At 41.7% G+C, this 24,838-nt stretch overlaps 1 protein-coding gene across 1 annotated transcript; it reads right to left on the bottom strand.

Moving 5' to 3' along the window:
• Positions 1 to 21,349: 21,349 nt before the first annotated feature.
• On the bottom strand, positions 21,350 to 23,609 carry LOC146557081 (zinc finger MYM-type protein 1-like). Its single transcript, XM_085250544.1, has 3 exons — positions 22,624 to 23,609; positions 22,085 to 22,199; positions 21,350 to 21,877 (listed from the first exon to the last, which is right to left on the bottom strand). Exons 1-3 carry the CDS (start codon positions 23,607 to 23,609, stop codon positions 21,350 to 21,352), a joined length of 1,629 nt encoding a protein of 542 aa, XP_085106670.1.
• Between the last annotated feature and the right edge of the window lie 1,229 nt (positions 23,610 to 24,838).

Genomic DNA, 24,838 nt, shown 5'->3' with positions numbered 1-24,838 from the left:
CGCTGTCTCAGAAACGCTGCAGCTTGTAGCCACTGAATTTATAAATTCTGCAACATCTCAAAGGGTGCTTGACAATTTTTGAGGCCATCTGTTCAAAAGTTGAAGTGGACCTTTCAACACGACAGTGATCCTAAACACTCAAGTAAATCCACCAAGGGGCGACACAAAAGGGTAAAGAAATTGAGTTTTTAGGAAGAAAAAAAACATGGAAATGGAGATGTGGTGGTGGATTTGAAACAAGCAGTTATTACAAGAAAACCCCCAGACAAAAACCAAAACACTGCAGGGCTTACAAGAACAAGCCCAACTTTCTGTTCGGTCTTTATTTCTTTTTTGTTTTTTTCCATCTTGGTTAACAATTGGTTCTAAAATGAAAGTATTATTTTATACTTCTAGTGATACTGGTCAATAACAATGGACAGGCATTGCGTGGGTGTCTGGTCAGGAGCATTTCATGTCAGATAACTAATTTTTCTTTATCATTACAATTTTTTGTTAAAAAAAACAACCACACAGTACATGAACCTTTCTTCCTTACAGTAATATGAAGACGATTTCTTGCTTCGTATGAGATGATCTAAATCAAAGCACTGTGGTGGTAATGACAGTGTTTGTGCCATGTTGATGATGAATACTATCGCCTACAGTACATACAGTACATGTGGAAGTGCCCTGATCCAAGCCTTCAGTTTGTGTGCAGGCTTTGTTTTTTGTGTGTGTGCCTAAATATAATTAACCATGATTTTGATGTATGATGATGGTTTTTTTCCTCTTTTATCCGATTTGCAAAAAAAAACCCTGCACGAACCCGGCTACAAACTGGGACTGTATTGAACTGCAAGATGTGCGCAGACTGGCGAAAGCCAAAAAAAATATTGTCCATGATTTTTTCCAAACCTGCCCGGTACAGCAGCTTTGGTTTTCTGCACGTATTATATTTACTGACTTTATCTTGACTGCGCTATTTAACTGTCAAAACACGACAAATGATGTATATAAAAGAGTCACATTTGAATAAATGTTCTTAATCAACATAAATAAATGTTCCTTCATACAAGAGTCGAATTTTAGTTTAAAAAAAAAGAAAACAAAAAGACTGTTGGATAATACGTTAATGACAAGTAGCAGTCTCCAAGGTTAAAAATAAAACAGAAGCACCAAAAAATCTGCAGTTCCTCTGACGTTAACATGAAGCTGACCCCATAGATTCCTATTTAAAATGTCCAGCTTTGCAGCAGAAATAAACATGTCTACAGCCAGTGTTTTGGACTTCTGGATCATGTTTGTGCTGTAGGAGCTGTTTTAAGTGGGAGATAAAGTATCAGAATTTCAGGAGTGGGACGACGCCTCCAAACACGCTCCTTCCAGTTCTTATCTATATACATTCCCCCAGTTCTACAAGCTGTTCATTCTAGTTCACATGCACCCTTCCCGCCCTTTTCAATTCTTTCACTTCGTCACTTCTATTTACTACATGTGGATCTGGTAGGCCCGGGAGTCAGTCCCCTCGAGGCCTTCCCCAAACCGCAGCTCAATTCACGTCCAAGTCATTCATCTTTATCTACTAAAACGTTGTCAAATCTAAAATAAAGACGTGGACCCCGCGAGTGAATTCCATTATCTGACCAATAACATGGCTGCTGTATGGTTAATTGACAGACTCTCCAAGGAGTCTGAGCTCTAGTTTTTGATGAGTAAAATTCCAGGATTTTTTTTGTCACTAAGCACTAATTAGCAGCTATCTGTGTCTGTGTGATGCTCCCATACAGTCTGTGAATGCAACTTGATAACCAAGCTAGCTAGCATTAGCTGATGTCTTAGCATTCATCCAGTTACGGCTAAAATGTAGAGCTGACAAATTAGTGGTTGACATCATTGTGCATCTAAAAAAATAAATTAATAAAAAGGTAATTTTTTGCTATATTTTGGTAAACATATATTGCCATGTAGATTGGTGTATAGAGAAAGCACACAGAGGGCTGGTGTGGAAACAAAGCAGAGCAACTTTATTTCTCTCTCCACTCTCTCCATTTTAATTAGGGTGTCTTCAGCCAAGCCAAGCGGTGTCAGCGAGTGCATAAAAGCAATCAGCACCCCGCGTGGCGGGAGTCAGATGCCTTTGATCAGCTCATGGAGACTGATCCACAGTGACTGCGAAGAGGTGTGGGTGATCCCACTGGCCTCCGCATGCCAGCCAGAGCAGCTGCCACCACGGTGGCAACCTGCGCCCCTCCTTGAGACGCTCATGCTGGGAAAATGTTAATGTCAGAGGACTGTCCTAATGTGCCACTGTCACTTCTCTGATTGTCTGTCTCTGTGTTATTTGAGAGGCAATCCGTGTGAGTCACACAGTCAATGCAGTGATCGCTGAGGTGTAAGTGCCAGATTTGGACCTCTGGACCGACTGACGCCTGATCAGTGAAGGCCTCGGGATGTGAAATTTCTTCTGAGCATTTTGTATTGTTGTTGGTTAAATGTTATGGAGTTCCAGTAAATAGTATAAAATCAGCACATAACTTAAACAGTTATCCAACCTCACGGTCCGAACTGAAACAGTAGCAACTTTTAGGGGAGCATGACACTCTCATGCTTCACAACAAAGTAAAATAAAAGGAAAGATGAAAACCAGTACTTAAAAATGAAAAATTCAGTATGTGTGTTTAATTTGTTGGACATCACTGTCTGTAAGAGGTTATCAATGAGACTCACCTGTGAACATAGAGTACGGTGAAACCTGAACAGTCATCTGCTTAAGTTTATTTCATATATGCAGCTTCATGAGATCCACATGTACGTGTCCAAAGCGGGAATGTTGTGTGCAGTTACCTATCAGGCACAGCCAAGGGGAGCTCATTAATTATTCAGTAAATTATTCCCGACACACCTGAGACAGGTGAAATTCATGTTAAATCATTTGTTCAATGGGTTCAGGGGTCATGTGGGTCATCCCAGCTCTCACTTTACAATTAGTATGTTTCACAGCTCATAACATACTTATGAAGCCAATTCAGATATTTCAAAGTTACACACATGGTTGAAACATCATTTCACTCTGATCCATGGCATGCATCAAGAATGAGTCAAAAATAAAACAGAGAGCTAGAAGACTATGAGATCCAGGTATAAAAATAAACATGAGGTATGGAAGTATAAATACGGAGGTTTATTAAATCCTATACACAATTTATGCTGTGTATAAAAACATACGAGGTGTACAAGGATTATTAAAGCTATATACATTATTTCAGTCTGTATAGAGATATGAAGTTTAAAGGATTTATTGAAGCCTACATTCATTAATGCAGCGTATGTGCAACATGAAATGAGGTATTCGAGAATTATTGAAGCTTATATATTATTATTATTGCAGTCTAGTGCATTGCAGTGCAAGTAAGGAAACATATCAGTATGAGACTGGATGTGTAAAAAAACAGCAGTGTGGTCTTGTTTCCATTTTCCATCGTCTGAGGTCACACATTAGTGGAACAGCAGCCATGTGTCGCTGCACGAAGCCCTGTGTGCTCTTATATCATGCCACATGTTGTTACTTATATGATCTCCAGAGCTGGAAAAGAGCCTGAACACTCCAGATCCGCGAGGAAAATTTCAGACTTTTCTGTTTAAATCTGGAACATTATTTTAAACAGTTCCCTACGACCTTGTCCACAAATGTGCAAAACCAACCATTAAGTTTTAGATAGTTGGCATATGGTGCAACTATTGTGTGAAACAAGTCATTCCACCTGCATGTAATAAGAATCTTTATCACTGTTTCTACACGTTCCTGTGTGCGATCCCTCATTTCAGTGGAGGCAAACTAAAGCAAACAGGATCCACAGGCTTTGTGCTCCCTATCACTGCATTAGCATAATGTTGTTTTCTTTGTCTTCTCATATTCTTCACCTTCTGATCTGCTCTGCTGCTCCATCGGTGACTCCTTTTCATGCTGCAGCTGAAGACACGAAGTGTTCGGTGAGGTGCCTCTCCTCGCCACCCCCCGACTATCCGCCCATCTTCCTTCACCTTGACATAAGTCAAGTGTCAAAAATAATGGATGAGAACATGTGGAAGAAGTGAAGTTTGCACTTTAAACAGACTTAAAAGAATTGACATATATACCCCCAAAAGCTTTACAGTGAATACACTAAAAACAGTGCGCCACTGTAACATTAGCTCTCAGTAAACACAAGCATCGCTCTTTGAAAGCCTGTCTGGGTGGTGCTTTCATGTGGCGTTGGAATAAGTGGAAAAATCACTGCCCTACTGGAAGAATTCAAGTAAACAACAGCTCAGAAAGTTGGAAAATTTTGTTACATGACTTGCCAGGTTGCTGACATCATATAGACAGAAATAAAGTAAATGTTCAATTCATAGAAAAAACTTTCGATTAATGGGAGAAATTAATCTACCATATATCAGTTTTTTGCTTAGGTTGTCACACTTGGTTCCAGTTCATGTAGAATACCCTCAATTAGATGGAAAAGTTATTTATTAGAAATAACAAGTCCATGGTGGGTCAGATTCTTGCCATGTATGAGTGGTTCAGGCTGCTGGTGGTGTAATGGTGTGTGGAATATTTCCTTGGTGTGCTTCGGCCCCTTTAGTGAACGCCACAGAGTACCTGAGTATTGTTGCTGACCATCTCCATCCCCTTATGACCACAGTCTACCCATTTTCTAATGGTTGTTTCTAGCAGAGTAACACACCAAGTCACAAACTCAAATGATCTCAAACTAGTTGAACATGACAGAGCGTTCAGTGTACTCAAATGACCTCCACAGTCAGCAGATCCAATCCACCTTTGGGATATGATGGAACATGATTTTCCCATTACAGATGTGCAGCTAACAAATTTGCAGCAACTGTGTGATGCTATGATGTCAATATGGACCAAAATCTCTGAAAAATGTTTTTTTTAGCACCATCTGGAATTTATCCCTTCATTCGCTTCCGCTTATCCTTTTCAGGGTCGCGGGAGCCTATCCCAGCTGTCATAGGGCGAGAATTATCCCCACAAACTGCATGTGTTTGGACGGTGGGAGGAAGCCAGAGTACCTGGAGGGAACCCACGCAAACACGGGGAGAACATGCAAACTCCCCGGCCTGATGGTGGAATTGCACTCAGGACCTTCTTACTGTGCGGAAACAGTGCTAACCACCGTACCACCGTGCAAAACCTGGTGCTAACCTGGTACTAGCAAGGTATACCCAAGGAAATGGCCAGTGACAGCATTCATGCCCTAAAGTTTTTCTATTACGAGATTTCAGGTGAAAATTCCTTATACCAGCGGTCCCCAACCTTTTTTGCGCCACGGACGGTTTAATGTCAGACAATATTTTCACAGACCGGCCTTTAAGGTGTCGTGGATAAATACAACAAAGTAAAATGATACAATCAAGACAAAAGCTGTGATATGTTGTAAATATAATAAAAAAAAATTTTAAAAAACGCAAATTCACTGTGTAATTGTGTAACTTTATTAGCAACGTCCTCCTGAAATGTGCCAACAACACTGAGAGTAACATCCTCCTCTCTGCTCTCTGGTTGCTCGACGCATAAAAATTGCTTTCAAAATAAGACACATAACTACAACACGGGAAAAGACCCAGGGAAACCGAGTTAACGATAAAAACCCTGAAAACCATAAATTTCACACCCAAGCCCGGTACCAAATGACTCATGGACCGGTACCAGTCCAGGGCCCGGGGGGGTTGGTTGAACGGGGTTTTATACAGAAGTAGACGTCTACCTCACCATAACCATAAACAGGTCACTGGTGGATTAAAGAAATACTTTTTTAAGAATGATAGTTAGACAGTCATTTCCAGTTAGTCATTTCGATATTCATTTGAAAACAATCTGAAGGGAACACAACTGGGTGCTTTGTTCAGGACATTCAGGTCACAGACAGCTAAGGTCACGCTCTTATAATTGCACAGCATGACATACATATCCAACCAATTTCAGAGAAGGAAGCACACTGCATGCAGTCATAAATCAATGCCTGAAGCAGAGGCAGGTGAATGGAGAGAGAGAGCAAAAATGAAAAGAGAGAGGGAGGAATCAAAGATAAAGAGGTGAGATAGAGAGCTGGGGAGAGGGAGAGGAAGAGAAGAAGTGGCAAAGTTTTGTGCTCCAAACCACATTCGTCTCCTGCCAAACCAATTTCTTTCCTTGCCTCTGTTCTCTTGTTGAAATGTATTTATTCTGGGACTATTTCTCCTCTGTGAACTCTTAACTCATCACATGATAGATCATTAAATGATTGTACAGAGGCAGTTCAGTGCACTGAAATCATTTTTAATATTCCACATATACAACTCATGCAATAGCTCATGTAAGTGGGATATCTTTCCCAATTCTTCATCTGGTGTAGGAAGTGCGTCTCTGTAAACATGTCATCGGTCCTATTTCTAACCGGCATGTGTTCCAGAGCACATAATGCTGCAGTAAGCTCGGGAGCTCAAATTACAGATTATGTCATGTAGCCATTACAGTGAATAAGGGCTAAAAAAAATCAGTCAACTGTTAATGGTGTTAAAATTTCCTCGAGTGTGATTTTCATTATAGTTGTGATTTATTTCTCACTAAATGTGAGGAAGGCAGCTTGTGGAAATGGCAAATGCAAAGCTGTCAACTAAAAGTGTTTCCATGCCAAAAGTGTTTTCAGGGAGCAAAAATTGTTGCGTAAACCTGGAAATTACATTAATGCTTTTTTTTTTAGAGTGCCGTGTCAGGAAAATACATATCCATCTTCTTTTTAAACTATAATTTAGCCAGCATGCTATTTCCTTTTAACATCCTTTGAACATCCACCAAGTTACTGTTGATTCATTCATCGGTGATTCAGTTAGAGAAAGTCAGAGATAGGCTGTGTTGGGATCACCTGAAATCTTTTAATAAAGAAATTGTAATGTCAAAATATATACGAAACTTGCTTAACATGTAACATTTGCATGTTTCTAGTTCTAGTTTTTTGTTGTCGTTGTTTTTAGCTGCAGGACCTCATGACCTATTATGGAAAACCCAAAAGAAAAAAGCGTTTGATCTCTGAATATCCACTAGGTTGCCTGCTGGTGAACCAGGGGTAGGCAAAATCAACCCCTCTGATAAGGTCAGTTTTTCTGTTTTGATTCTGGTCTTATTTTCTCAACCCCTTAAAGTTACATCATGTCATCAGCAGCGTAGCAGGGTTTGGGGTTTTTCGCTTAGCCACATGCTAAATAAGCAGGTTTTTTTAGACTACATGATGTTACATTTTGATTTAAATCTCACATATTTTGTCTGAACAGTTTTTCTGTTAACTTCTCAACATCCTCCAGGGCACCTTTTAGTGTTAGGTTCACATGCACATATTTATAAGGAATTGTCAGGACTATCATAGGGAAATGTGAATCTTCTAATAGTAGATTTCCAAAGAAAAAATCCCTGGAGAAGACTGGAACTGAAAGGCAGCATCATCTACTTTCTGAAACGTGCATTTTTATCATGTGGCTAAAATGCAGCCTTATCCTCTATTCATAAGTGATTTAGGGATGACCTTGTGGATGTCGAGATTTTAAAAGATTTTCCATAAAAATATATGAAAATTAATTAAACTCAAGCCTAGATGGGCTGCCAATGACCTGATGGACATCGATCTCATACTTCCACAAGGTCCTCCAACTAGATTTAGGGTTTGACTTTAGCCACATGCTAGAGGCAAATTTCTAGAAACTAGCAGAGTTTTCCCTTTTTTTCTTCTTTATATTCAGATATTTTAAGCACACGAAACTTCTATAAGAAGGGGTGAACATTACCAAACCCAAACCCTAATCCTGGATGGGTCAACAGACCTGCTCAGTCTTAACCTCTTAAGACACGAACTCTGTCATGGCATGAATTTTTAATTTCTCTTTGCTATTTGGGCTGATAAATGTAAAAACAAAGAACTGTGGGATTTTTTTATTTTTGTTTACCTGATTTTTGTTTCTGAGAAAAATTAGATCCACATTTGAGGACATTCGCTTAAAATTTCAATAGAACAGTGGCATTATAATGTCCTTCTGAGTGGATATCAGGAACTTGTAGAGCAAAATTTAGTATTTTGGTCTAGACAACCCAAAATGTGATGTCCACATATGTGGACGCCAGGTCCTAGGAGGTTAAGGATCTGAAAGGCATGTCAGAATGTCTTACACATTTATTTTTCCAAACTGTGCTGGCCGTTTCCATCAGAAAGAACAAATAAACAGCCTTCACAGTCCCTCCCTTCTTGTAGCTTTGAGAAAACAGAAAAAGCAGAAGCTGACTGTAGGGAGCAAGCTATTGTTATTACACCGCCTCGTCTTGAGTTTTTTCACCCACGGTGGCGTGGAGCACAAATTGTGCGTGGCCGGAGCTGGACAAACCACAGAACGAGCATCCATTGTGTGAAAGATAAAACTGGCCTAGACTGTATTTGTGTTGCTGAAATACACGGGTTGCATTGGTGGGGGTGGTCTGGGCAGGTGGATGGGCTTAACCTCAGTAACTTTATTTGTTCTCCTCTTTTTTGGAGGTGACACTACTCAAAGCAGCAGATGAATAGTTAGGTTAGTTAGGTAGGTTAGCTCTCTAAACTGTAGCCAAGGGTAATAGCTGTGGTACCAAAAGGTTTCAGGTTTCTGCTTGTGGTCTGCAGAGAGTTCACGACCTAACTCAGCTCTAGAGAGAGCAATTTACACTCTGAGCCTCATTTGGCGAGACCTCAGGTTTTGGTCTGAGGACGGCAGATAGTGCACTGACTGATAAAAGCTTTGGAAAGAGCAGCTTTCTGATTATTTCCTGTTTCGTGTTAAGGAAAAAATCATTGTTGTTCTAAGTTTTCACAGCAGAGCTCACTCAGGGAATCACATTTCCATTTTGTAGAATTTATCTAAAATAGCTTTCCAAGTATATGCCTATTTGGTGCTGAACCAATGTCATATAGTACCAATGTAAACTAACTAAATACAAAAATTTTAAGAGGATTTTATCATATTATTTGTGACATGTAGGAATGTAGATACATTAAAGGTCACAAGCGGGACTGTCTCATTTGCTGTCTTTCTGAGCGAGACATTTGGTAAATTTAATGATTGAACAATTTTGAAAGGATAGCAATATTAACAGAGTTGAGTTGAGGTAATTAGGTTTTGAATATGTTTTGTTTGGTGGTGATAGAAATATAAAATGAAAGGTACGAAAGAGATCACACTTTTTTTGTCTTTTAACTTTCATCTGATATAACTTTGTATATTTCTATGTGTTGTAATGACATTTTAAATTATAAATAATGTTTTCTACTATCTGCTTTTACAAGTTTTCATAGTTTTTCAAAAGGAATTGGTCCTTGGTATCACATAGATAATGGAAAGCTGTGTGAAATTCAGTATCTGTCTTTTATTACAACATTTTGTGCTTCGATTTCATTGCACTGAAACATGGCTTTGAGGCTAAGAGCAGAAAGATTTCTTGACATTTTTGCTCAGATTTAAGGAAGACTGTAATGTGTTGTTGGTTAAAGTTTTACAAAGTCACCAGTTTATCTAGATTTTGGAGTAAAAATGATCGTAGGATACTGTAATACATAGTGCTGTAAAAGATAACCTAAGATTATTTTCTAACATTATTAAAATATAGAGATTTTTGCAAGAAGCAACAGTTCAGGATCCTATGATTTTTGTTATATAAAATGAAACATGATGGGGACATGACGCTTCAGTATATATTAGTGGGACTAGCATAGTTTGGTCACTTGAGGGTCAATAAACAGATCACAGAGAGCATCTGACTGTTCTCAGGCCAGTGAGTGGAATCAAATTCTCCCAGATGTATGAGACATGGCCAAAAGTACGTGGACACCCACACTTTGAATCAATCGTTGTATGGGTGATGCCAAAACCAGTGTCTCCCACTGTAACAGCTTCTGGGAAGGCTTTCCACCAGATGTTGGAGCACAACTGCAGGGATTTGGTCTCATTCAGGGTTGATAAGTTCTGGCTCACACTCTGCGTTCCAGCTGATTCCCAATGTGTTGGATGGGGTTGAGCTCAGACCTCTGTGAAGGTTCCTTTGCAGCAAATGGGAAGAACATTTTTCTTTTTGAAGCTGGCTTCGTCATACATAAAAGTATGTGGACTGGTCACTTTTGTTTTGAGGTATTCGGTGTGATATGTCCTGCAGTCACAGCTGATGTCATGCTCATTTACACTCAGGTGATGCACAATTTGAACTCATGACCTCCTGAGGCGATACTATAGTTTCTCCAGCCAATAAAGCACCACGTCGCTCAGCCCAGAACAGCACTCAGTTGGAAAGTTAAAAAAATAAAAAATAAATAAATCCCTTGTTTATTACCTGATACTTCTGATCCTCCAGGCCATATCCCCTCTAATGGGTAGCAGACATCATAGCTGGGTTTGAGGTGATTGCTCTAGGTCAGGGGCCGGCCTCACAAAGCCACACTTGTGTATTTGTGTCAGTGTGAGTCTGTGTGTGCAGGGCAGACATGAAAGAAATTAAAGTCCAGGGCCTGCCTCAGCATGGCCCAGTCCCCTCGGATGTCTTGTCTTGTCTCGTCGCCAGCCTGTGATTTCACCAGGACCTTATCTCTAACAACAGACCGTCCATTTGTGCCGACCCCGCCGCGGCTGTCTTTCCAGGAAAACATGGATGACACCCACGCTTAGTCCCCTGGTAAGAGACTGTAACAATGCTGGGAGGTTCACAGTAACTCACATGCCCACGCAGAAATGTCCACATCGAAAACACACACACAGTTTTTCTCCCTCTTTATAACTTATTTGTTCCTCAGTCTGATTCCTGTCTTACACTCTCATTTGCAGCACTAGAGGTCAGACAGCTGTAATCACTGTGTGTGCAGGGAGCTGTACGATATCATACCCAGTGCAGTTAATGCTTTCTTCCTATCTGCAGTGTCATACATCCACATTAATCCTGATGTCACGCAACGTGAGCACGCTGGAGTCTGATCAGGTCCAGAAAGTCCATACGTGGCTCAAACCAAAAAAAAAAAAAAAAGAAAATCATGAATGGGGCTCTTACAGAGTTTTATTCATATCCTCCAGTGGCTGCGTGATTTACGATGGTGAAAATTAAACTTCCTCATGCACTATTTGCTCACTACTCTTCATCAGAGAAAACATTTTTCAAGCATTTGAGAGGTCAAAGACTAAAGAAACTGGACATTTCTCCATGTTTTTACTTCCAGTCCTGGATGCTGTTGAGCCCCAATCAATAGCAATTAGCAGAGCTTACTTTTTCTCTGAGTATGGGAGAGTTGGAACATTTCTAACTGTGGGCATGTGTAGGAGTGGAGTTTGTGTTTGAGTATTTCTCCTCAACATCCAGATGGGGTGTATATCAAAGGAAGTCATGTAGAACCAAGAAAATAAGGAGGGAAAATGCATTCCTGGTCTGCAATGAGGTGAACTCAGCCAAGCCTGGCCTCAAAACCTCCATACAGTCCTCAGACTCGTGTGTTTTGATTAAAAGTTGTTTACTCAATGAAAGGCCGTGTTCACTGAGTCTGAGATTCCAGCAAATAACAGTGCGCCTTCTTGTTTAATCAGTCCGGTTGGAGCTTAAAGATGCAATTTGAGAGTGAATTTCTTTTTCTTTTTTTTTGGTTCTTTACAAATTACAGACATTTGCTCAGTTCCAGTCTGTTTTTTCCCCTCTGTCCTGTCTTTTATTTTTCTGAGTTCTTTCTGCTGGAAAATGACAGATCCCTGCCGGCAGTTTATTTTCTCTTGTTGATTAAGTTGAGGCCCTGATGCTGATGGTGAAGCCATGGACAGACCTGGGCATGCTGCTGCTCCAAGACCCGTGAATGTTGCTGGTGTGAAAACACAAACCACACATGTCTATGAAGTATTCTCAGCTTTCTATCAGTGTGTTGCTTGTGCTTTACACCGATGTACTGCTGGAATCAGGGCCAAGCGGTAGCAAGAGCAGGAAGAGTTTCGGCGAATACTACTACTTACCTGTATCGGGCAAGTAATATTAATGCATGTTGTCGTTACTACTTTTAAATACTTTATGTGCTATAATTTGCCACCCTGGACATTTAGAAGCCTCAACATCAGCCTTTTGGTTGTTGTTGTTCTTATTTCAATCAGAGGGGATTTCCAACATGTTGATTAACTGTATGGGTGTATTTCTTATTAGTTAGAAGTGACAGAATAATGAAATATTTGAATTATACTCACATAAACGGAAGCACGGTCTTCTTGGATGGTCTGTACTGCTTGTCGAATAATTGCGTTAAAATGCTTTAAAAAGTCTCAAGCTGCACAAATCTGGTCTACAGGTAGTTCATGCAATCCAAATCATACTAAACCATTTTAGAGCTTATTTTTTTAATATATGGTTACTAACAGCTCATGTTGGAAGCTCAGTTTTCTCTATATAGCGTCAACGTCAAAAAAAAAAAAAAAAAAATCCCCAACAATCAGATGCTCACCTAAAAGGAGCACTTGGTGACAGTGGGAAGGAAGAGACCTCTAACAACAGAACCAGGCTCGGGGATGGGCAACTGCTGTGACCAGTTTTGGGTGGGGCTGAAAGAGAAGAGAGAAAAGCTGAGCATAAAGAGATGAGGACAAAACACAAATGACAGGATAGAGAACATATGAGAAAACTCTGTCAGCAGCAGCCTGAGCTTGTAGCATCCTAACTAAGAGATGCCTAAGGGTCACCTGAACCAGCCCTAACTATAAGCTTTATCAGGAAGAAAAGTTTGAAGTCGAATCTAAGAAAAAATGGACTCTTTGTAGTCAAGCTACAAATAAGCTCCTCTTAAATCTTTGATTGTCTGTATTTCATGACTCCTGCTGCTAACAACTCCACAGCTGTAAGGTCAAAATGAACAACCATGGATTGTTTGGGTCAGTTTCTGTCCCCATGACCATGTCAGAGTGAGATATGAAAAACCATAGCAAAGAGTGGACTTTATCTATTAATCAGTGTAGAAACAGCCGTGTAACAGTGTGTCTTTAGCATCCTTTGTAAAATGGTGGTGGGTTATTTGTCGATAAGATGTGTTCTGGGCCTGTTTCGATGCCACCCAACTGGAATATTTGGCATTTATTTTTCTTGAGCCCAATGCTTAATATTCACTTGATTTTGATTTGCTGAATTGCTGGTTAACTATGCTTTAACTATGGGTGGAAACTCTCTTGTTCTCTTCTCGCTCTTTGAGTCGCCATCTGATCTCTGTCATTAATAGCTCATACAGACTCATGTTTTGTCTACAGTTCCCTCCTTATGAAGATGTCTGTGTTCATTACCTCTAACATTCTCGCCTGCTTTAGCGTCTGAGACTTAAACAAGAATATCTGCAGTCACAGCCTTTTGAACGATGGAGCATGACAGGGGTCTTTGCTGTGGCTTTGAGGCAGCAGGCGGTTTGTGGTGGGGAATTTTGGGTGCTAGCATGGCAGTGGAAAAAGGAGGCAGTGGTGATAATGTAGAACGGATGCCCGCTCCGCCACGGCAGGGACTGTTTTTGCTCTCCAGGGCAACTGATGAGTCCCAGATGGACGACCAGCTGCTTTGGGTTTCTGAGCCCAGGAAAGGCGGGCGTCTCTGAGGAAGGTGGGGGCATGTTTTGAAGAGTTGGTATGCAGGTCAAGGGGGCACCTCTGTGTGAAGGTGTAGACTCAAAGAAATGTTTTCTTATTCATGGTCCCTTAGCAATCTTATTACCAAATTCTATTTTGCTAGGAGGGGTTTCTATTGTTGGCCAGAAGGGTCCTCAAGGTGCTCTGGATCACTAGACCTCGATAAGTGAAGTCAAACTATCCATCTGCCAGTTTTCATCCACTCCCTGCCTCCGCTACCTGAGGAGCAATTAAAAGGCCACCTGATATCCTTCTTGTACCTAGCTCTCAACCTATTAATAAACCCAAAACACCAAACTGTGTCTCTTCCTGATGGCCTGCCCTCAAGATGAACCCTTCGTGTGACTAAACGTCACAAAAAGATGTAAACCTGGTGATTGTCCTGCGAAATATCTCATGCGCGAACATAAAATACACAAAAAAAACTCCTCTTCTGTTTGAAGGTGAGTTCTTTTATTTTCAGGCCACTGATTTGGACTGAGCCGCTTGTCAGACCATCGCTGATTAATTTGGATTATTGCCCCTCGACTATCTGGGAGCTTTTTAGACATCCTGTGTGCTCCCTTTTATTTCCTCTCATCACTTACATAGAGACGATGGCCCTACTGAAAAAACTCTGTGTACAGTTCAGTGGATCATTATTTGTCATCCGTATAACCACAGTCCACAGCTGCGTACACTGCGGATTTTCCGCCCGACCAATAGAAACAACAAAAACAAACGGGGCCTAAGAGAAAGCAAATGTGAGTATTGAAGCGAGGCGTGGGACGTGGCAGACATTTGTAATGCACAATTCAGCCCCACACAATCCCCCTTCTTCATCCTGGTTTCCCATCAACCCTTGCTCCCTGCATCCTAATCAACCCAGAGTAGAGGGTGGATATTAAGCCAGTTGAAATTCACCATTTCCCTGCAAATACATGGAAAGTAAATCAAATAAAATGAACTGTCTCTTCAAAAGACACACATGCAGCACACAGACCTCAACCCACAGACTAATTGTGTTTATTCAACACAACTCAACCCGCCCACCCGGTCTCCTCCCTTCTGGATCTTTCCATCAAGATGCAAATTCGAACTATTTGTGAATATCAATAACATCTGGCAGGGCTTCCCGAACAGAGAGGCTGGGATGTCTTGAGGCCATGCCAGTCACAGCTAAGCCCCCATGAATAAAGATTTCTCACACAGAGAGCTACTTCCTCCCCTTTCCTCGCACTTCAGCTCTAATTAACACAGGGTTCGAAAACAGATCCCCACTCAGGAAGTGCACAGAGGATGTGAGTGGGTCCCAATTCTCCAGGTGATGGAGGTCAAATGGTCTAGTGTCATTATTCAATTATCTGCTTTGATAAACATAATAAAACCAGCTTTAATGGGCACATAGATCCATATGGAGTTAAGCTTTTAACATCCACCATGATACAGTTGACCCATCTAGACAGAATTATTAGGGTTAGTTGTGTGGTTAGGGTTCAGTTTTATTTCAGAAACTGTGAGATTATGCCTTTTATAGCTCTCATATATTCATTGTGACTAAAATATTTTCCACAGAGGCAAAAACTGCATAAAAATGGGTGGACATGAACTGAACCCTAACCCTCGATAGATTTCCAGTAACCTGGTTGATGTCAAGAGGTTTTTCATTTAAACTACTGTTTAAATTACTGGCCAAAGAAAATAGAAATATAAATCACAATCACCATTGAAGCTTCAAAGAGCCCCCTGCCATCAAACGAAGAGTTACCTGCTCAGACCGGAACACATCTGGGCGCATCTGTCTCAGCTTAGATCTCCAGTCAAGTGGAGCTGCTTGTTAAGTTGCTCCAGATATTGGACAGCAAAGCCCCACCCTCCCCGAACCATCAAAGATGTGGCAAATTTGCTAACAACAGAAGATGATAAAAGCAAATGTCTCTCATCTGGAAACCATCCTCGCGCTGTCCCAGGCCGCTGTGCTGCCGATCCCATGTATTGTTTGCTGAGCATCGATTACACATGCTTACCCTGCTCTGTTTAAAATGAAAAAATGCCAAGATTCCACTTTATTCTCATGGTGGGGGCTGAACACGTGATGGGCTCCAAAGATAACACCAGGGGGAAGAGGTTCAATGTGTGTGTTCGCTCTGCTCTTTACAAGCATTTAACTGTCTGATTCCACAGAATGCCTCTCAGGCTTGGATTTCCTCATCGCCTTCCTCTGCAGTCCCAGCTTGCAGAGATGATTCCCAGCCTTTACAAAGGAGCACGATGGATACTCGAGTTTTGAAGCTCAAGCTAGGATTGATATCACACATTGACTGATTAATATCAACACACTGCATAAACATTGTGATGATTGTTCTTTAAAATTCCACAAATCCAGTGCCAAGGTTGAAGTAGCTAACAACATCTGTATCAACTTATCAGAACCCAGTAGTCGACAAATTAATGGCGCCACTCGTTGGCTACGGAGAAGAAATTTTACTAAACAGCTTTTAAAGAGTGTGAATTGATGTCTAATTCAATGCATTCCTCTTATATTAGTCTTTATTCAGAGCAAGACAGGGAAAAAAAGATGATTTCTGTCGTGGTACCGAATCATTTGATCTCGTGTTTCTTAACTTAGAAGTCTTTACTTCAATATTCTGCTCTGATTTGTGGTTTATTTCATGGTTATAACTGTTTTGTGTATTCTTAGTATTTTTCCTGTAGCTGTCAGTTCTTAGTGGCATTAGACTTTAATTCCTCCCTCATTGTAAGATGTTATGTTCGTTCATGTGTCTGTTTTTTTTCTCAGTTATCTCACTCCCTGCATTACTTTAACTGTTAATGTGTCTTGTGCTTTCTCGCATATTCTGTCTCACTGTTTTCACTCGTCCATTGTCAGAGTGTCTGTTTCTGTTCCTCTAATGGTTCTTCTTCCTGGTGTGTGTCTGTCCCTGTTGTTTCCTGTGTTCCCCTTTTGGACTTTTGTTCACCTTTTGGATTTCTGCTAACAGTCTTATAATAAAGAGTTTCAGATAAGTTAAGATTCACTCTGCATTTCCAGCAGATTGTGACAGATTTCATTGAAAGAGGTCCCATCAGCCCTAGAAATATTTGTAGCATTCTTTTGCAGTAGTCATTGGCAGATGTTCATGTAAAAACTGGCAAGTAGAGGTGGTTGTGGCACCTTCTAGGTGAGATGTGTGGGTGCCGTAGAGATTATATTTCCACTATTTCCACTATCCCCATATTTGAGCTGGAGGAGGTGACTGAGGAGGAGGTCAACTGCATTTCTGCTTGGACTGCTACCCAAAACAAAATCTTTTTCAAAAACCACAAGATGTTATGTTTCAGATTGGGGCATTGTAGGGTTTTTTTGATAAAGGATTTTCCATTTGGGTGTTCTACACAGGCGACGACTATAAAGACCTGCATAAATGGCAGAAAATGTATGAAGGTTTTGCTGTGATTATTGGTTCTGATAGTGTTGATTTCTAGTTTATTCTTTGAGACCCCAGTTAGTGTGTTGAGACAGTGCAACAGGAATTTCAGCACTTTGCAGTCATACATTTCTGCTTTCACTAAGAGCACCAGATATATTTTGAGTCATTGTATATTACAGTTTTTCTCAAATGCTAAAACACATTTCACAAACGTTACCACCAGGTCCCCCAATGTCCAAACACAACACCCTTCTCTAAAGCTACATAAACACAACCACACCTTCCCACTGCAAAACTCAAACTCCCACACCAAGAGAGCAGCTCGAAGCTGTCAAAACTGTAAACACTATACACAGCATTACACACTACAGCAAAACAATTGAAAACACAATGCTCAATTTGTGAGAAGGTTCTTTGTTTCATAACTGCCAATGCATATTTTAGAAACTATACAGTAACGGATCGTCGTAGATCCCTGCAGAGGATTAGGCATTTAGATTTGTGAGTTTCATATGAGTAGTATAAATCTATAGAAAATCCTGCATGTACGTACACTACTGTAACACAACTCAATGCAAAAACAGAATCTATTGCACACAACAGTAATCTTGAAAACATGAACAGGGTGTGAAGTTTTTTTATTTACGTTATTCACACCACACACACACCACAATCACTGTGCGGCATCATGTCGCTGAGCTGTTGCTCGCATCTCGTCCGTAATGATGGTGCGAGGTTGTCTTGCTCTCCCTCCTGGACCTTCTCCTCTCCCATGTTGGCCTTCTCCTCTTCCTCGTTGGTCGCTCCTCTTCCTCCTCTCATTTGAACTCCTCTTCCTCATTGGCCTGCTCCTCTTCTTCCAGGGCCAGCTCTTCTCCCTCCTCTGCATCAAATTCCTCTTCTCCTGACTCTGCCTTCATCCATTGTGTTTGTTTGGAACCTTCAGCATACTGTGCACTCTGAACTTGCTTTTACATGTGGGTACAGCATTAGCAACAAGTGTCTTCAATTTTGAGTCATTGTGTGTAGTGAATGACGCCAGGTGTGTTCCCTGTGTTCAAAGATTGGTGACTGTGGCAAGCATTTTGCATCACATGGGCTTTCATTTGAGGATATGAGCAGAGTTGTTTTGCAACATGTGTTTTAGCAAGGAAAAATGTGTTTAGATTTATGAGTACAGAGGGTTGTGTTTTGTGAATTGTGTCTTCATGTGACATGTGTTTATGGTACTGGAATATGGTGGCTACATTTAGTAAATGTGTTTAGACTACTGGTCATTTGGGTTACAGGATTGGCTTTTGTGTTTTAACATTTGAGAAAAACTGTAATGTTACTTTGTTCTGTCTTCATGGTTTGACTGTAATCACTAGCAGGTCACATTTCCCAAAATGAACGGAAACGTTCAAGTTGTAACCAACAGGTCTATGAAAGATATAGGTACGGTGTGTATTCGGGGTCCTGCCTGGCTCTATGTGGAATGTCCCTGCTGCCTCAGCAGAGCTGTGATAGTGCAAAACATCAGAACTAAATGAAAGAGTCACTCTGAGCAAAGAAGGATTTTCTCAGCAGCAGATCTTGGCTATGCTGAAGGTTTCTAAGGGGGCAGTGCACACAGCTCAAAAATACTTTGTGGAAACTTGAGCAGTTGTATCCAAAGCCAGATCAGCCACACCAAAAGTGACCACATCACAAGATCAATACATCAGCCTTTGTTCATTGAGGCACACGCGATCAGCTACATTAAGACTCCAATCAGCAAAGGCCCTGTCAAACAAAGGCTGTGTAGTGGTGGCCTCTGAGGAACTTTAGCATCTCTAAATTACTTCTCAGGAGGGGAAACAAGGCCAAACTCTCAGGGTGGGCTCAGAATTACCAGCGTTTCACAGTGGATGATGAAAAAAGGTCCTTTTTACTGATGAAGAGAGTTAGAGATTAGCAGCGAGAACAGAAGGGTGGAAAATGACACCACAGTAAATCAAAACTGCATTCAAACATGCTCAGCAACTAATCCACACTGTTCTCATTCTCAGGGCATCAAATACTGTCGAGGCAGCTGGTGTCTCGTGGATACAAACACATTCTGCATTAGTGCCTGACAGGTCTGTCACTCCAAGCTCGTCACATGTGGACATGTAAATGCACTGGGCACATCTTATTTTTCATCATGCAAGGGGAACCAAACAATTATTTTTTTTTCATAGACCTAACCAAGGAGGTTTCAGTACCTAAATCCTGACGAGTAGTTTCCACAAATCTTTAGAATGGGCAGCTAAAGCATAACTCCAGAGTCCAGAAGGTGTGAGGGGCTCAGTGATGTGATTATAATAATGGATACTTTATTGATCCCCATGGGGAAATTACTTGTTTTTCTCTGCATTTGACCCATTCACTCAGTGAAGCAGTGGGCAGCCCACTAAGCAGGCGCCCGGGGAGCAGTGTGTAGGGACGGTACCTTGCTCAGGGGTACCTCAGGGTAGCCGTTAAGTGGATTCGAACCGCCGACCTTCCGATCATGGGGCGACCACTTTACCTACTGAGCTATCCCTGCCCCTTATCAAACTTCTACAAAGCCATATTATATGGCATAGGCTGACAAACTGATAATAGAATCCTGAAAAGTTTTGCTGGCGAAAAATATATTTCACCAGCAAAACAGGAAGTACATATATATATATATATATATATATATATATATATATATATATATATATATATAACAGGCACATGGGTCAATACATGAGTGGGACACAGAAAGGAATTGGCAAGAATACCAGAGGCGCAAAACACCAGCTACTGGTAGACAGAACAATCAGCCGAGACTGCAAGACCAGACTGACCAACCTGTGCACTGCCTGGATTGATTACAAGAAGGCCTATGACTCAATGCCCCACAGCTGAATACTGGAATGCCTAGAATGGTACAAGATCAATGGGACCCTAAGAGCCTTCATCAGGAACTCAATGGGGATGTGGCGTACAACACTAGAGGCCAACTCCAAGCCCATAGCACAAGTCACCATCAAGTGCGGGATCTACCAAGGAGATGCTCTGTCCCCACTGCTGTTCTGCATAGGCCTGAACCCCCTCAGTGAGATCATTAACAAGACTGGCTACGGATACCGACTACGGAACGGAGCAGTTGTCAGCCACCTCCTGTACATGGATGACATCAAGCTGTATGCCAAGAGTGAACGAGACATCGATTCACTGATCCACACTACCAGGCTATACAGCAATGACATTGGAATGTCGTTCGGACTGGAGAAGTGTAGTCGGATGGTATCAAAGAGAGGGAAGGTAGTCAGAACTGAGGGGATTGAACTACCAGAAGGCAACATTGCAGACATAGAGGACAGTTACAAGTACCTGGGGATCCCGCAGGCAAATGGGAACCATGAAGAGGCCGCTAGAAAGGCTGCAACCACCAAGTCACCCCAAGTCCAGCACCCTGAGGCTGTACGCTAAGCGGAAGGAAGGGGGCCGGGGACTGGTGAGTGTCAGCACCACAGTCCAGGATGAGACAACGAACATCCAAGAATACATTGGGAAGATGGCCCCAACTGACCGAGTGCTCAGTGAATACCTCAGGCAGCAAAAACCCAAGAAAGAGGAGGGAGACGAGGAACCATCATGGAAGGACAGGCCCCTGCACGGTATGTACCACCGGCAGATAGAGGAGGTGGCTGATATCCAGAAATCCTACCAGTGGCTGGACAAAGCTGGACTGAAAGACAGCACAGAGGCACTAATCATGGCAGCACAAGAACAAGCTCTGAGTACAAGATCCATAGAGGCTGGGGTCTATCACACCAGGCAAGACCCCAGGTGCAGGCTGTGTAAAGATGCCCCAGAGACAATCCAGCACATAACAGCAGGGTGCAAGATGCTAGCAGGCAAGGCATACATGGAATGCCATAACCAAGTGGCCGGCATAGTGTACCGGAACATCTGTGCCGAGCAGTGGCGGCTCCTGAAAAAAATCTCAGGGGGGGCAATTTTTATGATATCGACTAAAATGACCCATTTAATGAGTACATCAAACAACACAATTTTAATTTAAATTTAAAATGAACAACCATATTCTGGCCATTTGTATAGATTTGTAAAAATGAACAACCATATTCTGGCCATTTGTATAGATTTGTAAAAATGAACATGAACAGATTTTTTTTTTTTTTTTGAATGAATGAAAAATAACTATTGAAAACAACAACTGTAAACTGATTGGGGGGGTGGGCTAAAGAGAGAAAGAGAGAGGGATGGAGAAAGAGAGTAAATATGGTTAAGGGTTCTTATTTGTACAAGAACTTTGCTCGTCTGTCTTTCTGAGTGGCAAATTTCTCGATGACCCTGGTGTTGAAATCAGGAAGTTCTTGTGTGAGTTTTTTCTCTATGGACAGCATAGCCAGAGCGTTGAGCCGATCCTGAGACATATTGTTTCTCAGGAAAGTTTTTATCCTCTTTAAAGTAGAGAAACACCTCTCCGATTCTGATGTTGTCATTGGTGTGGTGATGAGGATGTTAAGAAGACTTACAGTTTCGGTGAATGTGTCTTGAAGGTTGTTTTCCATCAGAACCTGATAGAGCGCCAGCGCACCACTACAACTCTGAAACTCCTCGTTGTCGTAGATCAGGGACAGTTCTGTTTTAAGTCTGGCTTTGTCCAATGAGAGATAGGCTTCCACTGTGGTTTGTAGTGCTGCATCTGGAAAATTTTTGCTGTGTTGTTGGAACAAGTCTCCTTGCAACAGAGTGGCGCTGACAAGGTGCTTGGTGAAAGAAAACCTCTCCTTGGCATGGCTCATAATGGTGTCGCACACCTATCCAATAATATATAATTGGTAAGAGTTAGATTCAGTGGTAAGACTTTGGCACATGTCTCATGTTAATCATTATTCTGAAAAAAAAAATCTGTCCATAACAAAACAAAACAGTCATGACCACTATATCAAATGACATCTGACAGCATCGTCATTAGATTTTATCTGATGATCCGATTTAAATCAGACCAAGCAGCTAGTGCTTACCTCCAGTGCCAAATGGTGTTGCCTGTCTTCCCCCAATGTTCTCCGTCTCTTTGTGGGTGGGTCTTGAACAGGTCCCCTGTACTCCTCATCCACAACCAGATTAGGAAGTGCCTCCCTGATCCAATACATAAGTTTCATTAATGGCTTCTGAAAACTGAATAGGGATATATTAACCAAACACAAACCAAACAAAGGTTGTGTTCTAATTACCGGGAATTACCGGATTTAATTAATAACCGGACCTGGTTTAATGGCTGGGGGAAAACCAGTGCAAGTAAATAAAGGCCCTGGCCATAATTTCAGGAAATAGCCTATGGTATAGGCTACATCAAATCATTACTGGGAATATACTTCATCAAATATACTTAATCAAATATTTTTCATAAAATTACTTCAAAGGCTGATATAAATCAAAATTATCTGAATTCCATTAAACATTTAAGTCACAGAACACAGAATATATGCAGAGAATTTGATAGAATCTATGCATAGATAATTAACATTTATTCTAGGTTACATATTTATGCTTTTATGCCTACCTGATAGCCTGCATGCGGCTGATGAATGTCTGGGTGATCCCTGCGATGGTGACAGAATCGATGTTTCTCTTCTGTAGGTGGTTATACAGCATGTCTACATGTGGCATTATCTTGTGAAACAAGGCCAGGAAAAAACAGAAAGCTTCGTCTTCCAGCATTCTCACGAAACCACCGGCATCTCTCTTTGTAGGGGCATCAAATCCTTCACTGTTACGGATGGTCTGAAAACACCTCACCAGATCGTCTTTATGTTCATACAATGTATTCACAGCACGACTGTTGAAGTTCCAACGGGTTGCCGATGCACTTGGAAGTCGGTGCGCCACCACCTCGTCAAGCACTGCAGTCCTCTTGCTCGATTTAGTAAAAAAAGAAGCGAATCCTGCTATGTCGGAAAAAAAGTGACTGATTTGAGGGATGTGGGAGGTTGCTTGTTGCATTACCAGGTTTAACTGATGGGCATAACAATGTACGTAGTGAGCGTTAGCATAAATGTCCTGTATCTTACGCTGCACTCCTCCAGTGGTACCCCTCATTACAGCGGCCCCATCGTAGGCCTGGGCGATCAACTTTCTCTCTTGTCCCTGGGGGAGGATGAAGCGCAGCCTCTCCGATAAGGCACTGGCTATTGCATCTGCACAAGCATTGGGTAGCTTGATGAATTCAAAAAAACGCTCTTGAATACGGTTTCGTTGGTCAATGTATCTTAGCACCATGACTAACTGACAGTGTGTAGAAATGTCAGTGGTTTCATCAGCTTGAATGGCTAAAAACTTCGCTGCCTTTACTTCTTCCACGATCCTTTCTCTCAGAACTGCCAACATGCAATCCAGGATCTCGTTCTGGACTGTTTTCGAGGTGCCTTTAAATACAGTAGCATTTTCAAGGTGTTGCCTCAAGTCGTGATCAATTGATGCCATCAAGTCGACTAAACCTCTAAAAATCCCTGGATTGTCTGAGGAATCACTTTCATCATGTCCCCGCATTGCTAGCTCAAAAGCACCACAAAACTTAATACAATCGATGATTTTAGATAAAATATGACGGTTTTTATCTACCTCTTCGTTGTGCCTTCTTAAAGCAATCCGATGTCCATCATCTAGCTGCGCCGCTATGCTAGTTTTCCCTAGCACAGCTAGCTTTACACTGTTGTCCATATGAACTCGTGAGCTTTCATGTTTCTTGATTCGTTCGGAGAGGTGCTTTAAGTCGGTTTGTCCAGATTGTGTCCACGTCAAATCACACTTGTCACTTTTGAACAGTATGCACGGGAAACAAAAAAGTGCATTAGCTGTTCCACAGCCTGTCAGCCACGACTTGCGCTGGAACCAACTCCGACAAAAAGTCCTGTTGTATGCTTTTGACTTCTCCTTCGTTGCCTGGGTTAGTTGAATTTCGGGCTTGTCAGGTCCCAACTCTTTAACTTGCAGTTTTTCTGCCATTGTCCTTCTGGCAAAAGGGTAGGTTAGAAGCGATCTAACCGAATTTGGGGGAGGCTGTGCCTCAACCGTTAACAATACCGCTGCCATCGTCTCTCTCTGACCTTATAGCTCACTTAGGCTACTGACTGAGGTAAAATTCTAGAACAGCAAATCTTCGCGCGTTTTCTGCAGGGGCGCAATTTTAAGCGCCCCCAAACCATTTAATTCAGCGACGCTGATAGGACAAATATTTATTATTTTCCCCTGGCAACCATTTAATGATAGGCTATTTCGCTGCATATCAAGGGCGCTTTGACGAGCGCCCCAGAAGAAGAAAAACACCGTTTGTTGGTTGAACTTTAATGAGTCAGCTGGTGAAAATGTTAAAATACGCCTGGCTGTATATGGGCACACACATAGTAAAACTATCATTGATGAATTTTTTAAAAATATATATTTTTACTCCTCCACATTTGGGGGGGCGGAGCCCGAGCGCCCCCTATGGGCCAGCCGCCACTGGTGCCGAGTATAACCTGGAAGTCCCGAGGTCAAAATGGGAGATGCCCCCAAGGGTGGTGGAGAATGACCGAGCTAAGATCCTGTGGGACTTCCAGATACAGACGGACAAAATGGTGGTGGCTAACCAACCGGACATAGTGGTGGTAGACAAACAGAAGAAGACGGCCGTAGTGATCGATGTAGCGGTTCTGAATGACAGCAATATCAGGAAGAAGGAACACGAGAAGCTGGAGAAATACCAAGGGCTCAGAGAAGAGCTCGAGAGGATGTGGAGG

Source organism: Mchenga conophoros, linkage group LG16 (assembly GCF_057382185.1).
Source record: "Mchenga conophoros isolate Kocher_MC1m ecotype Shallow Benthic linkage group LG16, M_conophoros_male_GT1.1, whole genome shotgun sequence".
NCBI classification, from domain to species: Eukaryota; Metazoa; Chordata; class Actinopteri; order Cichliformes; family Cichlidae; genus Mchenga; species Mchenga conophoros.
The sequence above is the reverse complement of the archived record's forward strand: the minus strand, read 5'-3'. Positions and strand labels throughout refer to the sequence as shown.

Coding starts and splice junctions, on each gene's coding strand:
- LOC146557081 (XM_085250544.1), bottom strand. CDS start 23,609: ATGCGGGGACATGATGAAAGTGATTCCTCAGACAATCCAGGGATTTTT. Junction 22,200..22,623: donor AGCCGCATGCAGGCTATCAG/GTAGGCATAAAA, acceptor GTATTGGATCAG/GGAGGCACTTCCTAATCTGG. Junction 21,878..22,084: donor AACACCATTTGGCACTGGAG/GTAAGCACTAGC, acceptor ATTATTGGATAG/GTGTGCGACACCATTATGAG.